At 41.3% G+C, this 20,895-nt stretch overlaps 1 protein-coding gene across 1 annotated transcript in view; it reads right to left on the bottom strand.

Annotated features, from left to right (window-relative positions):
* Positions 1-20,895, bottom strand: part of LOC119742985 (protein unc-79 homolog) — a 58,377-nt gene that overhangs the window by 31,132 nt on the left and 6,350 nt on the right. Inside the window, exons 8-26 of the mRNA XM_038219281.1 lie at positions 20,755-20,878; positions 19,284-19,348; positions 18,617-18,705; positions 17,683-17,758; positions 17,044-17,252; positions 15,528-15,796; positions 15,061-15,092; positions 14,400-14,503; positions 13,433-13,520; positions 12,330-12,542; positions 11,000-11,425; positions 8,087-8,362; positions 7,470-7,601; positions 6,396-6,537; positions 5,358-5,467; positions 4,605-4,753; positions 3,360-3,517; positions 1,946-2,127; positions 423-624 (exon numbers count right to left, since the gene is read on the bottom strand). Coding sequence (XP_038075209.1) covers positions 423-624; positions 1,946-2,127; positions 3,360-3,517; positions 4,605-4,753; positions 5,358-5,467; positions 6,396-6,537; positions 7,470-7,601; positions 8,087-8,362; positions 11,000-11,425; positions 12,330-12,542; positions 13,433-13,520; positions 14,400-14,503; positions 15,061-15,092; positions 15,528-15,796; positions 17,044-17,252; positions 17,683-17,758; positions 18,617-18,705; positions 19,284-19,348; positions 20,755-20,878 — 3,046 coding nt within the window. The remainder of the gene's footprint in view (positions 1-422; positions 625-1,945; positions 2,128-3,359; positions 3,518-4,604; positions 4,754-5,357; positions 5,468-6,395; positions 6,538-7,469; positions 7,602-8,086; positions 8,363-10,999; positions 11,426-12,329; positions 12,543-13,432; positions 13,521-14,399; positions 14,504-15,060; positions 15,093-15,527; positions 15,797-17,043; positions 17,253-17,682; positions 17,759-18,616; positions 18,706-19,283; positions 19,349-20,754; positions 20,879-20,895) is intronic.

Raw genomic sequence — 20,895 nt, 5'->3', positions numbered from 1 at the left:
CGTGGTTGAACGATCCTATAATGATTACCACAATACCAAACATTTGCCTACATCAAACTTCCCCTTTGGCTCCTGAATTTTATCTGCAACTGTAATGCGCATTTGATCATTTGATCACCAAATTTTGATATATTAACAAACAACCCATATCTTTTATACTATAATGATGTTCTACTTCAACTGTATGGCCCTAAAATTCTCAAAATAAGGTCACTTTCTACTGATACAACAACTTAATAAAAGGATAATATGAGTAAGTTTGCACTTGCACCATGTGACTTTTTTTTTTTTTAGTTTGTGAGGTTCTGAATGGAAACAGGGAAAACTCATCGTTCAAGGCATAATGCTCCACCTGTTATCTCCAAAGGGATAGATATTTCATTTTTGAACAAAACAAATACGTGACAAACTAAGAAACCCACCAATAGGGAATGGGAACTCCTTGTTGTGTTCCATCTCCACCTGTGCCTCCAGGGCCAAGGTGTCCAGACGATTCATAAAGAACTCCCAGGATAAGATCATCATGTCTGGCAGGAAGTGCTGCAGCTTGTACAGAGCATTCAGGATCATGACTCGGTCCTCCACTACGCAGTCCCATTGGAACTCCAGGCATCCAACCAGGACCTAGAAGAGAGTCCAAAGATCAATGAATTATCAGTATATCTTCCCTGTCTCGTGTCTGCTTACCATTGTAATGTTTTTGTTTGTCTGTTTGTTGGTTTTTTGCAAGTTTGTTTGTTTGTTTGTCCTGTGTTGTTTCTGTCGGCTGTTTTCCACAAGCTTCTGCTTATTAAAACAGCCTCATACTCTATTTGCGTCTTTTATTTTGCTGTTAACTTGATATTAACTGCTTTATTGTTTAACCCTTTTCTCTAAAGTTTGTATATATATATATATTTTTTTCTCTTCATGAAGCATGGAAATAAATGTGAAGTTGAATTGAATTGAATTGAATTGAATTGAATTTGTGATTGAACGAGGGTATCGTAGGTACCAACAGTTGAACCATAATGTTAACTGATGGAATTCAGCAACTTTGCTTCAATCTAAGAACAGTAAAATATCAGTAATATATGAAATTTATGTCAATAACCTGATATTTATGTGTGTTTGTACCCCCAAATTTGCATCATTACAGCCACGGGTGTCGCTGAGTTTGTTTCTGCATTCAATAGAGGACGTTGAACAATAGAGGACAATAGGGTCCACAATTCCCGAGAGGTCCCCAATTTGGATTTGTGTACAAAACATAAAGGAGGTCTTCCTAAAAAGTTAATGTACAAACAAAAGAGGGACAATTGGGAGTCCCGATTGCAGGCAAATACACACTTGTATGCGTTTATTTATGGTGTAAATCGAGGACACACACGGGCAACATCCTCGATGAATTTAGGACAGGAACTAAATCGAGAAAAGTTGGAAACGTGTACAAAACCAATGAGAGCTGTTGTAAAAAAGTTAGAGTATAAGCAAAGGAAAAGGGAAGAGGAACAATAGAAAATCCTCGATTTACACCATAAACAAATGTAGTATGCGTGTGTGTGTGTGGGGGGGGGGGGGTTGTCTGGTGGGGTGGGGTGGGGTTAACACCCCCATTAATAGTTTTTGTCGTCAAAATCGTCCACCTGTCAACAAAAACATGTGTCTGTCGGCAAATGCGTCAGAATAAAGAGCGCCACCTATTGTCGGATAGTGTCCACGATCTTCCACTTTGAACAGCACACCCTATGGGGAGCTGGCGTCCTGATAACAACGCCCTCATTCACTCTGAACAACCGCCTGTAATGAGCGTTGTACCAGTTTGGAGCTGGTCCATTATTTTTAATGTTACACTTTCATTTTGTAAGTGTAGTGCACATGATATGCGTGTTTACAACTGTCGCGCGACAACAATAAACATCCAAACAAAGACTGAGCGTTGACAATAAATCGGCCTTATTTGTACCTTGAGGACTTTTTTAGGGACGGTTTCCAGCATGATCATAGCCCTGGATGAGACAGCCGGGCAGATATCATCAGAGGCAGACACTAGGGTGCTGAAGGCACAGGCCAGGGAGCACATGATCACTGAGTTGTTACCAAGGGACTTCTTCTCCACGAACCGAAGGAGAGCCGTCACTCGCTCAACTGCAGGGAAATAAACAAGAAACTTTGTGTTCACTGCTTTCTGGGTTTTTTTAATGTAAATTCACCATAAAGGCAAAGACTACTGAATGTTGCAGTAGGGCTGTTCTGAATATATCAATATTCAAATATTTGATCATCCACCTTATATTGATACATACATGATGCTCTCTATACAGGGTGGATAAAAAAAAAACCAAAACCGAGATATTTTTGCTAATTGGAACAGAAGAAGGGCACATGTGAATCAAAGGGAGATATCCTCTGTTAGGATTGAATCTCCTCTTTAAAATGACACCCTGATCATGTCATTACATTCACGGTTGACTGAGTAGTGACCAATTTCATAAAAGGGTCTATTTAGAGAATTGCGCCACTATTCATGGTGAAATCTCTTTTTTCCCCACCTGCCTTGATTGGCAACCATAGCCATGACACCACAAAAACCACAATTGAAAAGTGGCGCAATTCTCTAAATAGACCCTTTCATAAAATTGGTCACTGCTCAGTCAACCATGAATGTAATGACATGACCAGGGTGTCATTTTAAAGAGGAGATTCAACCCTAACAGAGGATATTTCCCTTTGATTCACATGTGCCCTACTTCTGTTCCAATTAGCAATAATATCTTGGTTTCGTGTTTTCTTATCCACCCTGTATTATGTAACCCTGACTGTCAGGTTCCGACAAGTACACACAAGTTCAGATCAGCAGCCCAATCAGCACACGTAATTTTCAAGCATGCCTACAGTTTCTGACCAGCACGTGCAATTCTCAACTGGTTAGGCTGGCACATGTAAAATATAAATTGTCTGATATGTGTATTTATTTTCTAGTTTAATAAAGCATGGTCTAATAAGTCTCAGTTGGATCTTCACGTCAAAATGATTTTCCCTTGACGAAAGTTTAATGTGCATTGTGCCTGCCTGACGATAAAAAAAGGGGAATACATGAGGTAGACAAACGATATGTGTTAACATGAGTGTACTTCTCAGCACACAAATACCAAGCTTGTCTGCAATGGGCCCATTGTATTCTGAATTTGTTGCAGGATTCTAAACAACTTCCCATAAATCTGGGTAAAATAAAGTTAAACAATGCTAATAACTTCATGATGGGAAGGTTCCGGGGAAGTTGTTCAGAATCCTGCAACTTATTACGATACAATAGGTCTGCTGCTGCGGGAAAACTTTCCCGGAACTTTTCCCGGATATTTACTGGGATGACTCCTTACCGGCGCAGAAGCGTGCCTTCCAGTCCTCGTTTTCCACATCCCGCTGCAGCAGGTTCCACATGGCGTCGGATCCGTGGGGCAGGGCCAGGCTGTGAAGGAACAGCGGCACCAGGAGCTCGTTCACATGGCTCAGCTCACCTTTCAGTAAGTTCCAGAAGCTGGGTGGCGGAAGGGGACAAATGAGAGAGAGGATTAAGGATTGGAAAGATCAATGGTGGGCTTGTGTCCTTAATTTAAAACCCCAAAGGGTTCCTCAGGACTACCCTGCTAAATCCAACAGAGTCTGACGGTTACTTCCTGCTCAATCCAACAGAATCCAACTGTGCCTAATTTTTAGTTGTCTGCTGGATCCAACAGAGTCCAACTTGGCGTTATTTATCAGTACCCAACAGAATCTGACTCTGAATATGTACATGTACATTTGTACAATAAGTTTACTGCTCAATCCAACAGGCTCCAACAGGTTTATGATGAAGTTGGATCCTGTTGGATTCAGCAGGGTTAGGGTTTTAAGCTAGGCTTAATTCAGCAACTGCTTGAAGTGGGTGAAATAACAGACATTTACCAGACTAAAGACATTTTGTACTTTAAACTGATTATGGTTGGATCATCATTTGGGAGTTGTTTTTAAAAAATATATGCCCAACACACAATAGGGCCCAATGTCATGGTGCTGCTTAACAGTTAGCAGAAACGTTGTGCTAACTATAGCAGGAAGTTGTGCTGACCTTAAGCACTATTTCATGGCGTGGATGTGCTAACCGTCGCGCGCACATGGAGATTTCTATCATTACGTCACTAATTTAAGCATTTTTTTCCGAGCCAAGCGTCCCTCTTGTGTGCTTGCTGCTTATGGTCTCTATGGAATGGACGGAGGCTCCGTTAGAAGAGAATCACGTGCTTAGCAGTGCCATGAAATTGGGCCCATGCGTTCAACTGCAGTGACACTGATTGCCAATTAATCTGTGATGTAGTACTGTAGTTACCATGTTTATATCTGAAGAAGTTAGGATGGTATATAGTCTTATTGGACATGCTTGGGAAGTGAATATAAAGTGAATATTACATCAGGGGCCCTTGGTCAATCAAGAAAGAATTTGGCAATTATGAGCTTGGCTCGGGGGCTATGGTGTCACTGGATTACAGATAAGGGCTGTCAGGGAAAGTCTGTATTTTCAATACTTTTAGAGAATGATCATTTCCATTTTAGCAGTCATTTGAACTCTGACAATGGAACTTTGTTACCTTGGGATGAGCAGTTTATTCTGGGCATACTTCAGGAACGCGTCGTGATCTTTGGCCGCCTGGCGCAGACACTCCGCATTCAGGCACAGTATCTTGATGCAGTTGAAGAGGTTCAGCAGTACATCGGGGTCTCTCTGTCTGGGTACCTCCTGTACCATGACAGGAACAAAACAATGCAATCAAGACAAGGCAAGCCTAGTGAAGTTGGTTCCAGAGCACACAACATTCTATTCAACTGATTCAGAATGGAAATGAAACATCCACGTAACTTATTGCCTACACATGTATCATGAAAGTACACGAAACAAGCGGCGCCAGACTAATGCACATGTGTCGCAGACCCTACAAGCATTAGGCAGACCAGTGTAAGTCACAAGTGACAGTCAGTCGGTGATATAGGTAACCAGTCACGTGGAGCATCACTCATGCACTTGATTACTTCATCAACTTTGCACAACTTTGCACAACTTTGCACAAAACATATTCTCGAGCAACATTGTACATTTTGGAAGCATTCTCAAACAAAAACCCCCTAAACACATTAGATTTGTACAGATGACACCATCTTTGTAAAAATTCTTCACATAAAGCCTGTCACGAGTGATGACCATACAGTATTGTAAGTGCATTCTAAGTAAATTGTGACAGCTCAAAATTCACAATAATATGTTCCTATTGTCCAGGCAGTTTTTGTGTCTTTTTCATTCTGTTTGTAGAGATTGGGAGAAGAGATTGACCGACTGTACCCCTCACCTTAAGCAGCACATACAGTAGCTGGATTGACTTGGGCAGCTCCTCCAGTTTGAAGCGAGCTTCCTTCTGTGACCCATTATCACCGTCCTTCTTTCCCTTAGAAGTCTTGTCTGCAAATAAAAATAAAAGGTTAGTCGGGTTGGTACAGTTCCACTGCTGTGTGGCCCAGGTTTGATTCCTGTTCAGACCACATGTACAATGGGTTTTCAGTCCCTACCTGATTCCGTGGGTTTTCCCCAGAAAAATCTTTTGGAGTTTGTCTCCCACCTCTAAACTGTAATTTCTTCTGATTATCTTCTCTCTACAAGTTTCTTCAGGCTTGCGAGCTACAGTGCCTAAGGCACTTTTGAGGAATCCTTAGTTTCATTACTTGAACGAAACATATAAAAAAATAAATTAACCCTAACCCCTTGAGCACTTTTACTAGAAAGTATCCTGAATCCACCAAAATCCACCTATTGTTTCACGCACAAAAATGTTGGTGCTGGTGACTGTTCAGTATGGAGGTATCCCGAATCCATCAAAAGCCTGCAATACCGCTAGGCTTACAATTGTGAATCCATCAAAATCCCCGTTTTCAATATGGAGGTATCCTGAATCCAGAAAACTCCAAAACAGGGGTATGGATTTCAATGGATTTAGGTCCATTAGGGTTAAATCTAATAAACGCCAATCAGTGCACATTTGAATTGAATACCTATTATCAACAAGACTAGGCAAGCCTAGTAAAGCTGGTCCCAGAGCACACCAAAAACTGTTCAACCGATTCAAAATGGCTATTCATTTTTATGCATCTGGTCTACACAATGGACCGGATATAACCAATTCATTGGTGTTATGGGGTAATCCTATATGACAGCACTGTCCAGCTCACAAGTGACAGTCAGTCAGTCAGATAGGCACAAAGAGGACAGTGGGCTGACTCTCTGGGACCAGCAAAAACTGCTTGTCATTTCTGTTAAGAAATTGCCTGGAACAAGTTACCGGTAAATTACCTGGTCTGACACAGCCATCACCCCTCCCCCTCCTCCGTCTTACCTCCAGCTGTTGCCTTCTTGACAGCCTTCTCCTTCTCTGCCTTCAAGTCCTTGGCTGATGGCAGCTTGACCGTCTCGGCCGTAAACACCTCCACTGGCTTCATCTCTGTAGCACTCAAGAATCCTTTGCCGGGATCTTTGGTCTGAACGGAAGTACAGTATATGTATAAATCCGATTTCAAGAAACTTTACGCAATGGCATAAATCCAGTTGCGCCACAACTTATTGCGCAAATTGCGCAACATTTCAGTTATGACAATTTCACGAAAGTTTCATAGTGCGAAAGTCCTTGATTTGCGTGATAAATTTTGGTGTAACTTGCGCAATAATTTTAAGTGGCATAAGTTGTGGCGTACCGACTGAAAATGTCCTATTTTACCAACAAATCGTGATTGTCGTGGAGCCTGTTATTGCACAACTTATCAAGGATTATACAAGACACTCACAGCTTTGTGTTTTAAGTAAAAGAATTGCTATTTTGCTTGTGACATATTTTTTAGAGTTGCCGCACGATTAGCCTATTGCGGTAGAATCGCGTCAACGCAGCTTGTGAAATATTGTCTTATTACACACAATATACAAATAGAGGCGGAACGTGCAAAATCTGAGGAAAAAAATAATCCATAGGGTTGTCTAAGGGGCGTGGCTAACTTGGCAAACGGAGATAGGTCAATTCTGAAGAAAGTCGGACAGAAATGTTTTCACATGGAGCGTGGAGGTGATTCAACAGCTGTTCCATGCACAAATAAAAAGCACACACAGACAGCCATCATAAAAGCTGTTATTAACCTCACCAAGATTTAATATTTAAAATGTTGCACAGCTATGACAAGTTTCGTGAAATCAATTATAAGCTTATTGCAAGCTGTGCAAAAATTTGTTGCGTAAGTCCTACGCATGGCATAAGTTACGCACTGTTTATTGAATTCGGTTTCTGGAGAGAGCCACGTGCTATTCACTGTGTGGGCAATGGATGTGGGGGGGGGGGTAATGGATTGGTTTATAGGGCACGTAAGTCACACTTATTTCGGCAATGCCGGCTATGTGCTAGTGTCGATTGTGACGGTTCTTTTACCTTAGTAAACCTCTTCTGTTTGCTGGAACCTCTCTCAGCCATTCGGTTCTTCTTGCCTTTCACATCATTGTTCAGCGCTTTGGCCTTGGCTAGTCCGTCCTCTAGAAACTTCTCAAACTGGTACTCAGAAACCTGACAGTGAAAAGCAAGTTTCAAAAACATGTTTCAAGCTTCACGTTTACTCCCTACTACTGTTAAGCCAGTACAAGTTACAAAAAAAATTATAACAGAACTTACAATAATAAGATTTTGAGAGGGTATATTTTGGTAAATATAAAAGCAGTGTGTTTAAGATGGAATTTGCGTCAGGGTGATGTAAATTCAATATTGGGTTTGCCCTTTACCGACGTATTTTATAAATACAGTGTTGCCCCCCGAGTGATTGTGAGAAAAAAATCAATCAGGTGGAACTCGAACCCACAACCTGCTGCTTACTGGTGCAGATGTCTTACCACTCGACCACCGAGCTTGCCGGGGTCAGCTGGCTGGTTCGAATCAGATATAGCAGCGGGTAATGTGAATAGCTTTGATAGTGCTAGAAAATTTTAAAACACAATAATTATTTCGGTAAGTCACCCCCCTCCCTCCTCAAAAAAGAAGAAATTATTGAAACTAACCTCTGGCATATCACAGACTTTGGTCTCGCTGACAGGCGAGATGTGCTCCAACAGCTTGAGGGAGAGCTGGAAGTAGATACCCCAGAGATCACAGGTTGAGCAAGCCCCCAGGGCCCTGGGCTGCTGGCCGTGGGGCTGGAATTTGCCAGAGCGGTGGTTGGTGCACTGGTGGGGGTCCAGCCAGGTCATGGAGAGAGTCTGGGTCAGTAGAGAGACAAAGTCCTTGGACTGGCTGTTCTCCATGCCTTGGTGAAAGGGCAGATACTGGAGATCCACCTGGTGGGATGATGTCCAAAAGGAGAAATTACATGAGAAGCTTTTTTCCAATCTTTGGGAGTGTGGCCAAGTGGTTAGGGTTTATGACCCATGATCAGAAGGTCGGGGGTTCGAATCCAGTTGCCGGCCATATGCTGTGTCCTTGGGCAAGCCACTTCACCCCAACTTGCCTTTCTCCACCCAGGAGTTTAAATGGGTACCGACATTAGCAGGGGAGTAACCTGCGATGGACTAGCATCCCGTATAGAGAGAATTTCTCAGTCCTTTCATACTACCAAAATCGGAGATAAATGCTGGCACGTTACCGACTTCACTTTACTTTCACTTTTTCCCAATGGTATCTGTGCTCAATTACCCTCCTCAGCGGTTCACAAGAGAAGGGGTTGGGGGAGAGTGAGACCACTGGGTGGAACTCTTGGAAGCATTGCTGGCGACGCCTGATGCTCACGCAGAGATGCTATTGGGTTGTATACATTCAGAATAACAAGAAGTTGGGCGCACTATGCGCCATACGTGCAAAGACAATTTCGGACAATTACATGAGAACACTTTCAACACAATAAATAACTTTCAAAGTTAATAAAAACTATGCTCTAAAAAGCTGCAATTATTTTTCCAAAGTTGTAAAAAAATTGTTTGGCAAATATGTATTTTGTTACCATCACAAGGAAAAACACAGGTGAATCATGAGTCCTATCATAGTAGTCTGGCTTGTCATCTGACTTGAGACTAGATGACTTGTGGTTGACTTGCGATTGACTTGTGTTTGACTTGTGATTGACTTGTGACTGACTTGTGATTGACTTGTGATTGACTTGGATTGACTTGTGATTGACTTGTGACTGACTTGCAATTGACTTGTGATTGACTTGTGATGGACTTGTGATGGACTTGTGATTGACTTGTCATTGACTTGTCATTGACTTGTGATTGACTTGTGATTGACTTGTGAATGACTTGTGATGGACTTGTGATTGACTTGTGATGGACTTGTGAGGTCTTATCCACAACTCTGTTCTACACACTGTTATGATACTGACCTGTACTCTACCACCACACACCAACATTGTATATGGAGGAACAGGGCATCGTGCAGGAACACAGTACCTGGGTGAGTGCATACACGGGGTACTAGACACTGACTAAATGACAAAACAGCTGGGGAAAATGACAGAGGGAACCACCATATACCATGTCATGCAGGAAATCTGTGAGAAGGGAGAAGGGGGAATTGAAATAAGAAGTACAAATATGACGGAAAATGACAGGGGGCTTGGGACAAATATCTCATGCATGCTGAGATATTTTTGCAATACATTGAATCTCTTGAAGACTCGGTGTACTCATGCATTTGTTCAGATTTTTGGGACTAAATACTTAGTAATTCAAAAGAAAGTTGTTGATAACATGTAGATCAACTAGTAAAAAAAGACACTATTCCCCAAACAATGCATTACTGCAGATTTAACTTTAGGCAATACATGTAGTAAAAACAAATTACAACTCTTTGGATAACCCTGGGCTTTGAAAGGAATAATACAATAAATACTTTATTGGACTGAATTCATACAGAATAACAACAGTTCTCACATGTTCTCAAACTCGAGTTGCAAATGCATTTTGGTTACCTTATTGGTCAAATGGGGGTTCCCACAGAAATCTTCAAATGAAATTCCGTGACTTTTAAAGAACAAAATTAGGGGTTTCATGACCAACTCCTACACAATTTTGGCATCTTAGGAGCTTATTTACAATACACTGGCCAGTCACCCCACTGAGGCAAGGGACGCCACTCCCTTTCAGCCTTCCAGTTTGACACAAGACAGCACAAAAGCATCACAGTGTGCACTGAAGGAGCAACAAGTATAGAGCATACATGCATAAAGAGGAGGTGTAGTAAACTGGAATGCAAACTGGAAGCCAAGTACATGTATTACGCATCATCACATATGGGCTGTGCGGGACTCCATGATTTTTCCATGACCTTTGTTTCTTGGAATATCAACTTTCCATGACTCCTTGTAAAACATACAAAATTCCATGACTTTGTCATGACTTTCCATGATAGCTTTAAATGCCAGAATTTTTCCATGAGTGTGGGAACCCTGACAATGGGTGCATGCATACAACCTGCACATAAATGTGAGAAATTCTGGCAAAATGAGACAGAACTAGGCAGAGGTTGAAATGACGGTTTGCAGGTATTCGCAAAGAGATAAAATTCTCCTTACAAAAACGTTTGTTCCACTTCAATCGGATATTCCATTGACAAGTTATGGCTGTTTAAAAATTTGCACTTATCGACATGTCAAAAAAGTAAAATACTGTCAAAAAAAGGACTTTAAAGTTTTGAGTTTTGCAGTAGTGAAAATGAAAGGTGCCAATTGTTTTTCCTTAAAAACACTTTTATTCCATGATTTTTATTTTTTTTTTAAACATGTGTAGCAGACATATCAAAGATTACAAATATCAAAAAATCTGAAAATGAAAACAAAATCACCCCATTCAATGTTTGCATTTTTCTCCACTACGGCCTATGTCCAGTTCCGTCTCCTTTTGCGAGAATGCCTCACAAATGTGATTTCACCTTAATAATGGTTTCTAAGTTAAGTCTATAAAAATGGTCAATCTACCCACCTGGATGACCAGCATATCAAGCATCAGGACAAAGCATCTGAGTATCTGCTCCTCATCCTGTTCCTGCATGGGTCCGTCATCAGGTGAGGGATCGATCGTCACGTGTGGAGGTTCAACGGGTACCCCTCCCATCACCACCCCTCCCTCTGGGGGGCCTCCTGTAGGAGGTCCTGCAGCAGGGGGAGGAGTAGCAGACGGTGGATCAGCAGGCGGTGCTTCAATGGTCACTTCATCACAAGGCTGTTGTTGTTGGTGTTGTTGATGTGCCGTGTCGGCTGGGGCTTCAGAAGGTTCGCTGGAGGCCTGCTGCTGTTGGTTCTTCAGCTTCTGCTTGGCCACTTGGATCTTGGACATGGACGTCAGGCCATCACTGAAGATGCTCAGTAGCAGCTTGAGCGGGATGACGATGTCTGTCTCTGTTAAAATCTGTTATTGGCGTACAGACAAAAATTAAAGGTACAGTCCATCATTCCAGCGCATTGGGACCCCGTGTAAAATGCGCTTTATAAGAATGGTTTACTATTATTATTATTATTTGTAGCTATCCAAAAAGCAACTGACGTAATTATTGCTCAAAAGCATACTTGGTTTAAAATGGCACTAAACTCCCTGTGAAATTATTCTTTCTGGCAAGCTGTCATTTTGAAGAAATCAATGAAAGCCTTTCCAACGATTTGCTAAAGACGCATCATTGGAAATTTCCATTAGTAGTTGGTTTTTGTAAAAACTAAAAACCCAAGGCCAAATGTGCAAAATAAGAAAGGTATGCCTGTGTTTTGCTCTGGTCCCTTTAATCAACTTGCGAGGGAAACCTTCTTCACCACATGAACAAATGGCCCAATTTAGTTTAGTTTGCAATCGGCTACATATCCGTAGATGAGAATTATTTTCCTGAGGGACAAACTTGGGATCATACCGCAAGAGGCACTATTGAGCATTTTGGAAGAAAGGGCTTTTAACAGAAACCCTGCTTTGGGTCAGGAAAAATGAAGGTGCATTATCACAGTTTTCTCAACTCAGATGAAATTTTGACAGATAACTTTTTTAATAACCTGCTTCAGATATATTGTATTGAATTGGATTGTCAAAAATACATTTTCTAGCAAATGGTATCCTTTACCTTAAAAAAAATGTTATTGATCCCATAGGTGGGCGCATCATTAGAAAGCTCTTCTTAGAAGAGACTGAATTCTGTACACTCAGTAACAGCGAAATCTCATTTTTCAACAAAGTCTGAATTTTCAATGTATTTCACGATGTCAGGTTAAAAACTCTGGGTAGTTGTGTCAAGCAAGTGAAATGTTTATCCCCTTTTTTTGAGTTCACACACCTGAAGCCACAAGAGGGCCTTCTCTTGATCGTTGGCGGCCATCCCGCGGAACCGGCAGGCGACAAAGTTGAAGAGCTTCTCGGTGGAGAAGGGCAAGGGGCTCATGTCCACGTCAAAGAGGCGGCACAGGACGTCCTGGAGCTGGGGCAGCTCCTCATCAGGGATGTCACTGCAGATGCACTCCATCCAGTGGGGCATGATGTAGTCCCACACCTTGTCAGGAAAGTTTCTTTTGTCTTAGGCGTCATCTCATTGAATATATTATTGTGTATAAATTGCGGACACATTCACAGTATAAGTTATACATAATAGGCCCCGTTGTATCGGGTTTTGGTGGCAGGATTCTGAGCAACTTCCCTAGAATCCTTTTAGCGATGGGGTTATCAGTATTGTTTACAAACAGATCACCTTCAACTGCTTTTCCAAAACTTATCTTGGGGTATTTAATAAGTTGACTCCTTATAATTATTTCCATTCACACAAGACTCAGATAAACTAAAAAAGATGATGCGGTCATTGTATCTAACAAGGCAGAGACATTATGTGTAGCGGCCAACTGAGAAGCTGATCTTTGTTTGTTTTTTTGTTTTTAGATTCAGTAACACTGAATGTACACAAGGTCTCCTCAAACCTATCGCAGCAGTACAAAAACACTGACCTCTAGGATGGCGGCAATGTATTAGGTCTATTTCATTTTGAAATCTAAAAGACTGTTTGCCATTTAAAAGTTTATACAATTGTAATTTTTTCGCCTCAGTGGCATGATACAAAAAAAGCAGGCACATAATTATAAGACCACATAGTACATAGACCTTATATGACCATGCTACACTTCCACACACTCACACACACAAGAAGTAAAAGCCAATTAGATCATGGCCAAGTTACAACTGCTGAAAAATTGTTGAAATTTGATACACCATTTGGGTATTTTTAAAAAAATTTCAAACCAAAATAGAGAGTCCCATTTCTAGAAATTTACTTTTGGTTTAATTAATTAAATGAAGTTGCAAACAATAACCTTTTGGATAATAAGTTGGATTGGGTACGTGGGATTTTGAAGTGAAAATGACAAGCAAGATGTTACAATGAAGAAGCCTAACCTCAAAGGTGATGGCATTGTATGGTGTCAAACTGAAGACCTTTCTTAAGCCTCCCAGCAGCTCAGTAATCCTACTGCACAGACTGTCACTGTAAAGTAAATCAAGTCTCCATAATTACTCTATTACAGGGGTGTGAAAGACCACTGATAAAAATAGCTGGAAACAGCTGAAAAAGGTGTAACAAAGCTGAACTTTTGAAATCTTCTATACTTTTGTACACAGCAAGTGAGGAAAAAAGCTGAAATCCAAAACAAAAAAAGCTGAAATCAGCTTTAAAGCTGAGATTTCACACCTCTGGTATTATTTAAGTCAAACAAATAAAAGTATTTCAAGTTTTTGCAAGAACATGTTCACCCTGGACCTGCATTCCATCACAAGTGGTGACGCATTTGAAAGTCACCACATAACATGAAGAAAGATAGGATTAAATAAAAAACCTCTTTATTGAACATGTATACTACACAATGTTAACAAGTTATAAAGTTGATATTAAACTTTTCTTTGAGGTCACAAATTAGGTACTTTCATCATCAAAAGACTTCAGATGGCCAACTACAATAATTTCTCAGTGTTTTTAAAAAGTTCGTAGTTGAGTTGTTTATGAAATGTTTTGAGCATACACATTTAACTGCAACACTGCAAGTATTTCAAGCGGCATTGCCGTATGGGGTTTTGTAGAAATGTATAACTTATTAACTCTTCTTAATTCACATAAATGACTTCCTGGCTATATATATATTGAATTTCTTAATTTTACAACACAACAGGAAGAGATCATATGAAGTTTTTGTGCAAATAAAATGGCATGGGTGATATGAGGCACGTTTAACTAACACGGCTATGACTTGCAATGACACATGCGGCTATGGAAGCGGCTGAAGTCACATCCCATAGACATGTGCGGTATTGCCAGTCATAGCCATGATATTCAAATGTGGTCTCATGTGGACATGTAATTTTAACTTACTAGTCCCCACCAACCCTGGCATAGTCTGGTGGCAGTGGTAGCAGGCAGGACACAAAGACAGTGAAATGACTCTTCAGGATCTTCATCAGCCAGGTGGTTACATACTGCAGGAGACGGGATACCATACAACCAGGTTTACATTGTGCATTTCAGCATGGATGGCTTACGTTTTAAAGAATGTTTTAGCTATTTTTTAGAATGTATTCATTTCATGCATTAATCAGTCTGTATCATTAAATTTAAGCAATCAAAACAAACACTGAGTTGGTGATATACGTCATTGAGAAACACACCACCACCAACTGTGCACGTGGACAACAACACCTGCCCTTCTCCAATGCCTTACTGCATGTTTCAGACAAATTCACATTGCATGTGAGTGCACGCAAGTTGGACAATAGTGCACACATGTTGGACATGAATCACAGCTGTGATTGGTCAATACATCATGGAGAGCAGGGCTTAGTGGATTGGCCATCGGACATGAATCACGGCTGTGATTGGTTAATGCATCATGGGGCAGGGCTTAGTGGATTGGCCTATTAAGAGTCGGGCTGATGTCTCTCAAGTAGGTCAGTCTCGTTATTAAACCCAATGTGTCATTTGTCAAAAAGTGATTATTATTACTGAAATAACAAGATTTTTTGGGAAAAAAACTTACATCTGCTTTAAGACTCTCTAAGGCAACACTATCTGTGAGTGGGGAAAAGGAGGAAATGGTACAGAATGAATTCCATATTCACAAAGCATGAAATTAAGAAATATCAAAGACGGCATTAAAGTTCTTTCTGTGCAGAAACTTCATGACACATGAAGGATAACAAATGTTTACCTCAAATTAATTTTTTTATATATACGTTATAACAAACTCGTTCAGACCTAGCCATATTGTTTGTTATATCAGAATTAGGTATTAAGAGGAACATCAGTCCCATTCATTGTGCATGTAAATGCAGTCGGGACCAAGGCTTTATGTTTGTTATAACCAGAATTTTGTATTAACAGAGTTTGTACTAACGAGAGTCAACTGTATATTTTAGCCAAAACATTCCTAAAAACTGTCCATTGCAATTGAGCCATGGCAGTCATGAAAACTTGGGCATGACGTATGGAAAGTACTGTAATTACCTTGCGTCAGCGTGGCAGTGAACCCAAACCACTGGAAGGCCATGCTCAGCAAGCGACCCACAACCTCATCCGGAGTCCGATCGGTGGGGTTACACTTCTCAATCAGCAGCCACAAGCCAAAGCGGCTGAGCAGACGCGAGTCTCCCTCCACCCCTTCCAGGTCCACCACCTCATTCTCTGAGGGCTGGCTGTAGTTGTCTGTGGTGGTCTCAGCCTCGGCGGCTGCCATCAGGGGATCCTTCTCCACCACGTGGGCTTCCTTCAGAAGGCTAGAAACAAGACAAGGCAACATTGTATTGATTCAGAATGGCTATTCACTGGAAGTCTTTTCATGCATCTGGTCCAGATTTAGCCTATTCCAGATTTAACCTATTAATGGGACAGATTTAGCCTATTACAGGGTCGTCCTTTAAGAGAGCACTGCCCATCTCTGCACCGGCCGACAACTAGGTGAAGTCACAACTGACAGTCAGTAAGTGAGTCAGTGAGTCAGGTATACAGAGGACTATAGGCTGCCCCTCTGGGACCAGCAAAAAACCCAAAAAAACCATAACATTTTCAGGTAGACTAGTTTCTTTAACCCTTTTAGAATTGATATTTGGGGACGGGAACCAGTTAACTTACAGGGCAGATCTGTTTATGTGCAAAAATCGCCCAAAATATGAGCCTTAATTTTTCTTGGGGTTACATAGCCCAAACTAGAAAAAACGCAAAAATAAAACACTCATGGGTCAAAATTTGTTCACGTTTGTTGAAGAGCACGGATACTATATTTTCTGGTAAACTTTAACAACAAAATATTTACAGGACAATCACAATTACTGTGCAGGTGGTTCATGAACACTCCGAGCTCCTTCAACCAACTAAATTTTTCAAACTACTTGTGCATCTGAAAACAAACATGCATGAAGCATGCACATGGAGTGGAGATTGATGGCACCAACTCAGATCAGTCTAAGGTTAACCCTATCAGGACAGGGGGCACAATACCCCCCTCCTCCCCCCCCCCCCCAATAAAACCTCCTTTGGCCAATCGGCATGAAATTATTAACTCTTCCTAACTTTTATAAGGGTCAATATGGTAACTAAATAAACTTTAGGGTTGTCCACGGTTACCATCGCAACTGATTTAAAAACACTAGTAATCATAACGTTGGGTAAGTTTTGTATAAAGACAACAGAAATATGCCTTTTTGTGAGTCCGAACCAAGCGTTTTTTGCCTGGACCTATCAAGTATCCAGTTGAGACAAAAATTCATGGTCACGTGACCAACTACAATGCATGCTGGGAATCCAATATGGCCACCATTGGCGCAAAAAGCCACTTTAAATGTTCACCTTTTCTGCACAATTGTCTTGTTTGGGGGGGAAATGCAAACCATTTATAAAAATTCCCATAAGTACTTCCTAAGTGCCACTTTGGTTGAAAAAATATCAATTTTGATTTGAAATGATGAGAGAACAAATTGTTCTCTTTAAAGGAAAGGGGGAAGCGCCAAACTAGTAGTAATCTTACCTGATAATTGCCTCACACAGGTAACTCTGGGTCTCCTTGTCACAGGACAGCGGGTCCTGAGGGAAATCTTGCATGATGTGTTCCTTTCTGTCAGAGTGGATGTAGGTGTTGCAGCTGGTGCAGTAGCGGATGGGACGGTTCCCCTTGTAGCCTGTGCACTCTGAGGAGTAGCAGGTGAACAGGGCAGTTTTGTCGGGCGACGAACAGTTCTGAATAGGTGGGGGGGGGGGACCAAAAACAAAAACAAGGTTGAAAATCAGAATATGTTTGTGTGGGTTTTACTGGTTGCTCCATCGCTTAGATCTGTTTACTTCAATCTGACTCCAGCATTAGACTGGCATTTTAGAGTCGCATCAAACTGTAGGATTGCAGACAGTTTAATTTCAGTGGTCCGAATAATCACATGTCAAGCTTATAAAAATGGCTGTGACATCATTTACGTCACTCAAGTTCTGCCTGGCACATCATTTGCATAAAAGGGTTCAGCGTGTACTGCAGTATCTAACCAAACACATCATACATGGAGGCTACGGCATTCATATCTAGCCACAAAGCTACTGGGATGTGGGACATGTTCTTTGAACACTCTAGGATGTGCAGCACTTGCAGCTTCACAATGTGTGTCAAGCAATCACATACCTTGTTCTCACAGATCTTTGAGACGACCTCCTGGGGCTGAAGAACATTGAGGAATGGCTTGCAGTCACTCATCTCCCTAAGTAAAAGGATAACAAAAATAAAAGTGTCTTTCCACTGTAATAAGAATCATGCCACCAGGTCTCACGAAATGGTCTTTAAGGATTTTTTTTACTTGATAGGTTTTCATTTGCAGTAGAATGTTCACTGTTTCTTTTTACTTCCATTGTGCTTCTTCTTTAAATGCAGTCCTTGAGATTATTGATTTGTTTCGTCATGTTGTGTCACATATTAACTGTGTCCTTTCTTCTGACCACTAGAACCTCTTTTGTGGCACAATGTTGGCCTTTGGCTTGTGTGAACCAATCAAATGCAAAATTTGGATAATTTATGCACAGGGGGCAGGGTTTTCGATTCTGATTAAAGATTGTGTTGACCAATGAATCCATGAATTGGATAATTTATTCAAAAAGGGCTGGGTTTTCACATTTTGATCTAAGATTGTATTGACCAATGAAAGGCAAAATTTGTATAATTTAGTCAAAGGGGGCGGGGTTTTTCACATTTTGATTAAGGTTGTGTTGACCGATGAAATACATGAACTGGATAATTTAGTCAAAGGGGCTAGATTTTCACATTTTGATCTATGATTGTACTTACAAATGAAATGCGAAATTTGTATAATTTAGTCAAAGGGGGTGGGGGTTTTCACATTTTGATTAAGGATGTGTTGACCTATGAAATACATAACTTGGATAATTTAGTCAAAGGGGCTGGGTTTTTCGCCTTTTGATCTAAGACTGTAACGACCAATGAAAAGTAAAACTCAGATGATTTAGACAAAGGGGGCAGGGTTTTGCACTTTTTGATTAAGGTTTATTGACCAATGAAATGCAAGAGTTTGATCATTTAGTCAAAGTGGGCGGGGCTTACATACCTATTGACATAGTCACTGCAGACTTGACAGAGATACAGTGGAGGTGGGTGTTTGCTGTACTTGCCAGCTATCACTGGGTCCATGCACATCTGAAAAACAAAACACACCACAAACAAATTTGAGGCTATCTGTGTTGTATTACACCTCCTACCTAACACACACTTCACTGGTCAAATGCGTTGGGTATTAAGAAGTAGCTAATTCCCCACAGTGTAATGCATGTGTAGTCACTTCCAGCTAGTTGGTAGGAGTATGCAGTAGTAGTACCCCAGGCTAGCTCCTAGACTCTTGACAAGCCTATAAAGGGTCCGCATTGTAGAAGCCTTGACTTTTCCCTTTGCATGCAAGTTTCAAAAGCACACTTTATTTTATATTTCCTGCAGACACGACTGCAGACTGGTGTGCAGCTCGTCAGAACGGCACCCCAATGACTCCAAACGGAGTTAAGGGAGCAAGGCAAAGCAAGGCGCACTGCAGGCAATACAAAGGGTAGAATTATTTCAGCCTATAATATGGGCTTTGCATTAAGGGGCAGTGATTTTTATTGTTGCTCGTGTTACAGATCCCTAGTATAGCCCTCACAGAGGCACATTAAGCAATAAAAATGATTATATAGAACAGTTACGTGAAAAAGAATGAAGCCAAGGCTAACTTTTCACGTCCCTACCTTCACAGCGGCATTGTTAACAGGAGATAGACAGTTGGATCTCTGGCACATGATCGGCTTCCAACCTGTGAGACACAACAGAAAAATAAGTACGCATAGGAAGTCTCTGGTAACTTTGATTCAGTGGCATAACTAGGGTTCAATTTACAAGGAGACTATTGAGTCATGTTATCAACGTAAAACGTACAATTATTGTTTTCAAATGGAAATAACCTCTGCACGTCCAGAAAGTTGTACATCCACTGGTGGGATGTGCAATGCAATATGTGTTGCATAAAATCCAGTGTCAGTTGTCCCTTTCATGTGATACTTTACGGATGACCTCAATATGGACTCCGTGAACAAGTACCCCATCAACTGTTGGGGAGACCACTGGGAGGGACATTCAAAGGCATTACCGTCACGCCTGACGATCAGCCCAACACACTATGGGTTTGTACACGCTAAAAATAAAATCAGCTCACGCTACTTTGTGCATTATGCACGCTAACCAAAACACTCGAACGCGATGCGACTCCCACACAGCATTCAAAAGTGGTAAAAAATCACCATCTAGTGTTCGTGCAGGAGTCCATACCAAAATGAACGACCCAGAAGTTCTCATGTCGTCTTCAAATAATGGACTTTATGCAACAGTACATGTAACCCTCCAGAGTTACAGAGAGACATATGACAGACCCTTTAACCCTCATTTTGTTTGATCAGTCACAGACAGTCAAAAATTCAATCCTGTTCCCCTGCCATGCCTTTTACAAAGGCTAGTCACCAACAGTCAGATCATATTTCTTGTAGGCACTATGAAGGTCAACTTCCATCAACAGACAAAAGCAGGTGACTGGTAGACACAGTTGGCTTATCAATTTCATAGTATACAGTCAAAACATCCCCACTACAGTCAAAGCAACAATCACAGCCAGTCAATCCTGCTTTATGAATGCAGGGAGCACTCAACAGTTAAAAACGGTCACCTGATTTATTTTGACTGCTGGGTTGGCCTTGTTGAAATTGCCAGCCAGAGAGGGAGGGTTCATGTCATTACCACTATGAATTCCGTGCACAAGTGCCCCCCTCAACGCTTTAATAGGGATAGCTGAGATGGCCACCAGGAGGGACTCATAAACACATTGCTGACAGCAGCTGACATCAACACGAAGACGCTATGGCTTTGAGCACATTCAGATGTGCTCAAATATCTACTGTTTGTGCACGGCGTCTATACATCCAGCAAATGCACACTGCGTGTCCCTCCCACTGGTACTCTCATGAACGGTTCACAGTGCCTTCACTGGTATGCAACTAGGAATTTAGAAAAAACGAGGAAATTCCAAACCACACAAGTGTACAATTTTTTTTAATTTGTAATGGCATTCATGAGAAGTAAAAAAACGAGGAAACCTGCAGTTGCATGCCTGCTTCTAATGTGGCTGAAAGTCCATGAATGCTTTCTAGATTGCCAACACACTATGCTTACATGTATAGGAGAAGTCCCTATCTTCTACGTTGGCTGGCACGAGGGACGGCCAGTAGTGGAACAAGAGGTTGGATGCAGCACCGCGTGCCGAGGAAGGACCAAAGGCTATGGTGCACAGAATGTCCTGTAAGAATGGATCAA

Source organism: Patiria miniata, unplaced genomic scaffold, assembly GCF_015706575.1.
Source record: "Patiria miniata isolate m_02_andy unplaced genomic scaffold, ASM1570657v1 HiC_scaffold_6, whole genome shotgun sequence".
Lineage (NCBI taxonomy): Eukaryota > Metazoa > Echinodermata > Asteroidea > Valvatida > Asterinidae > Patiria > Patiria miniata.
Note: the sequence above shows the minus strand (reverse complement) of the source record. Positions and strands in the feature narration are given on the sequence as shown.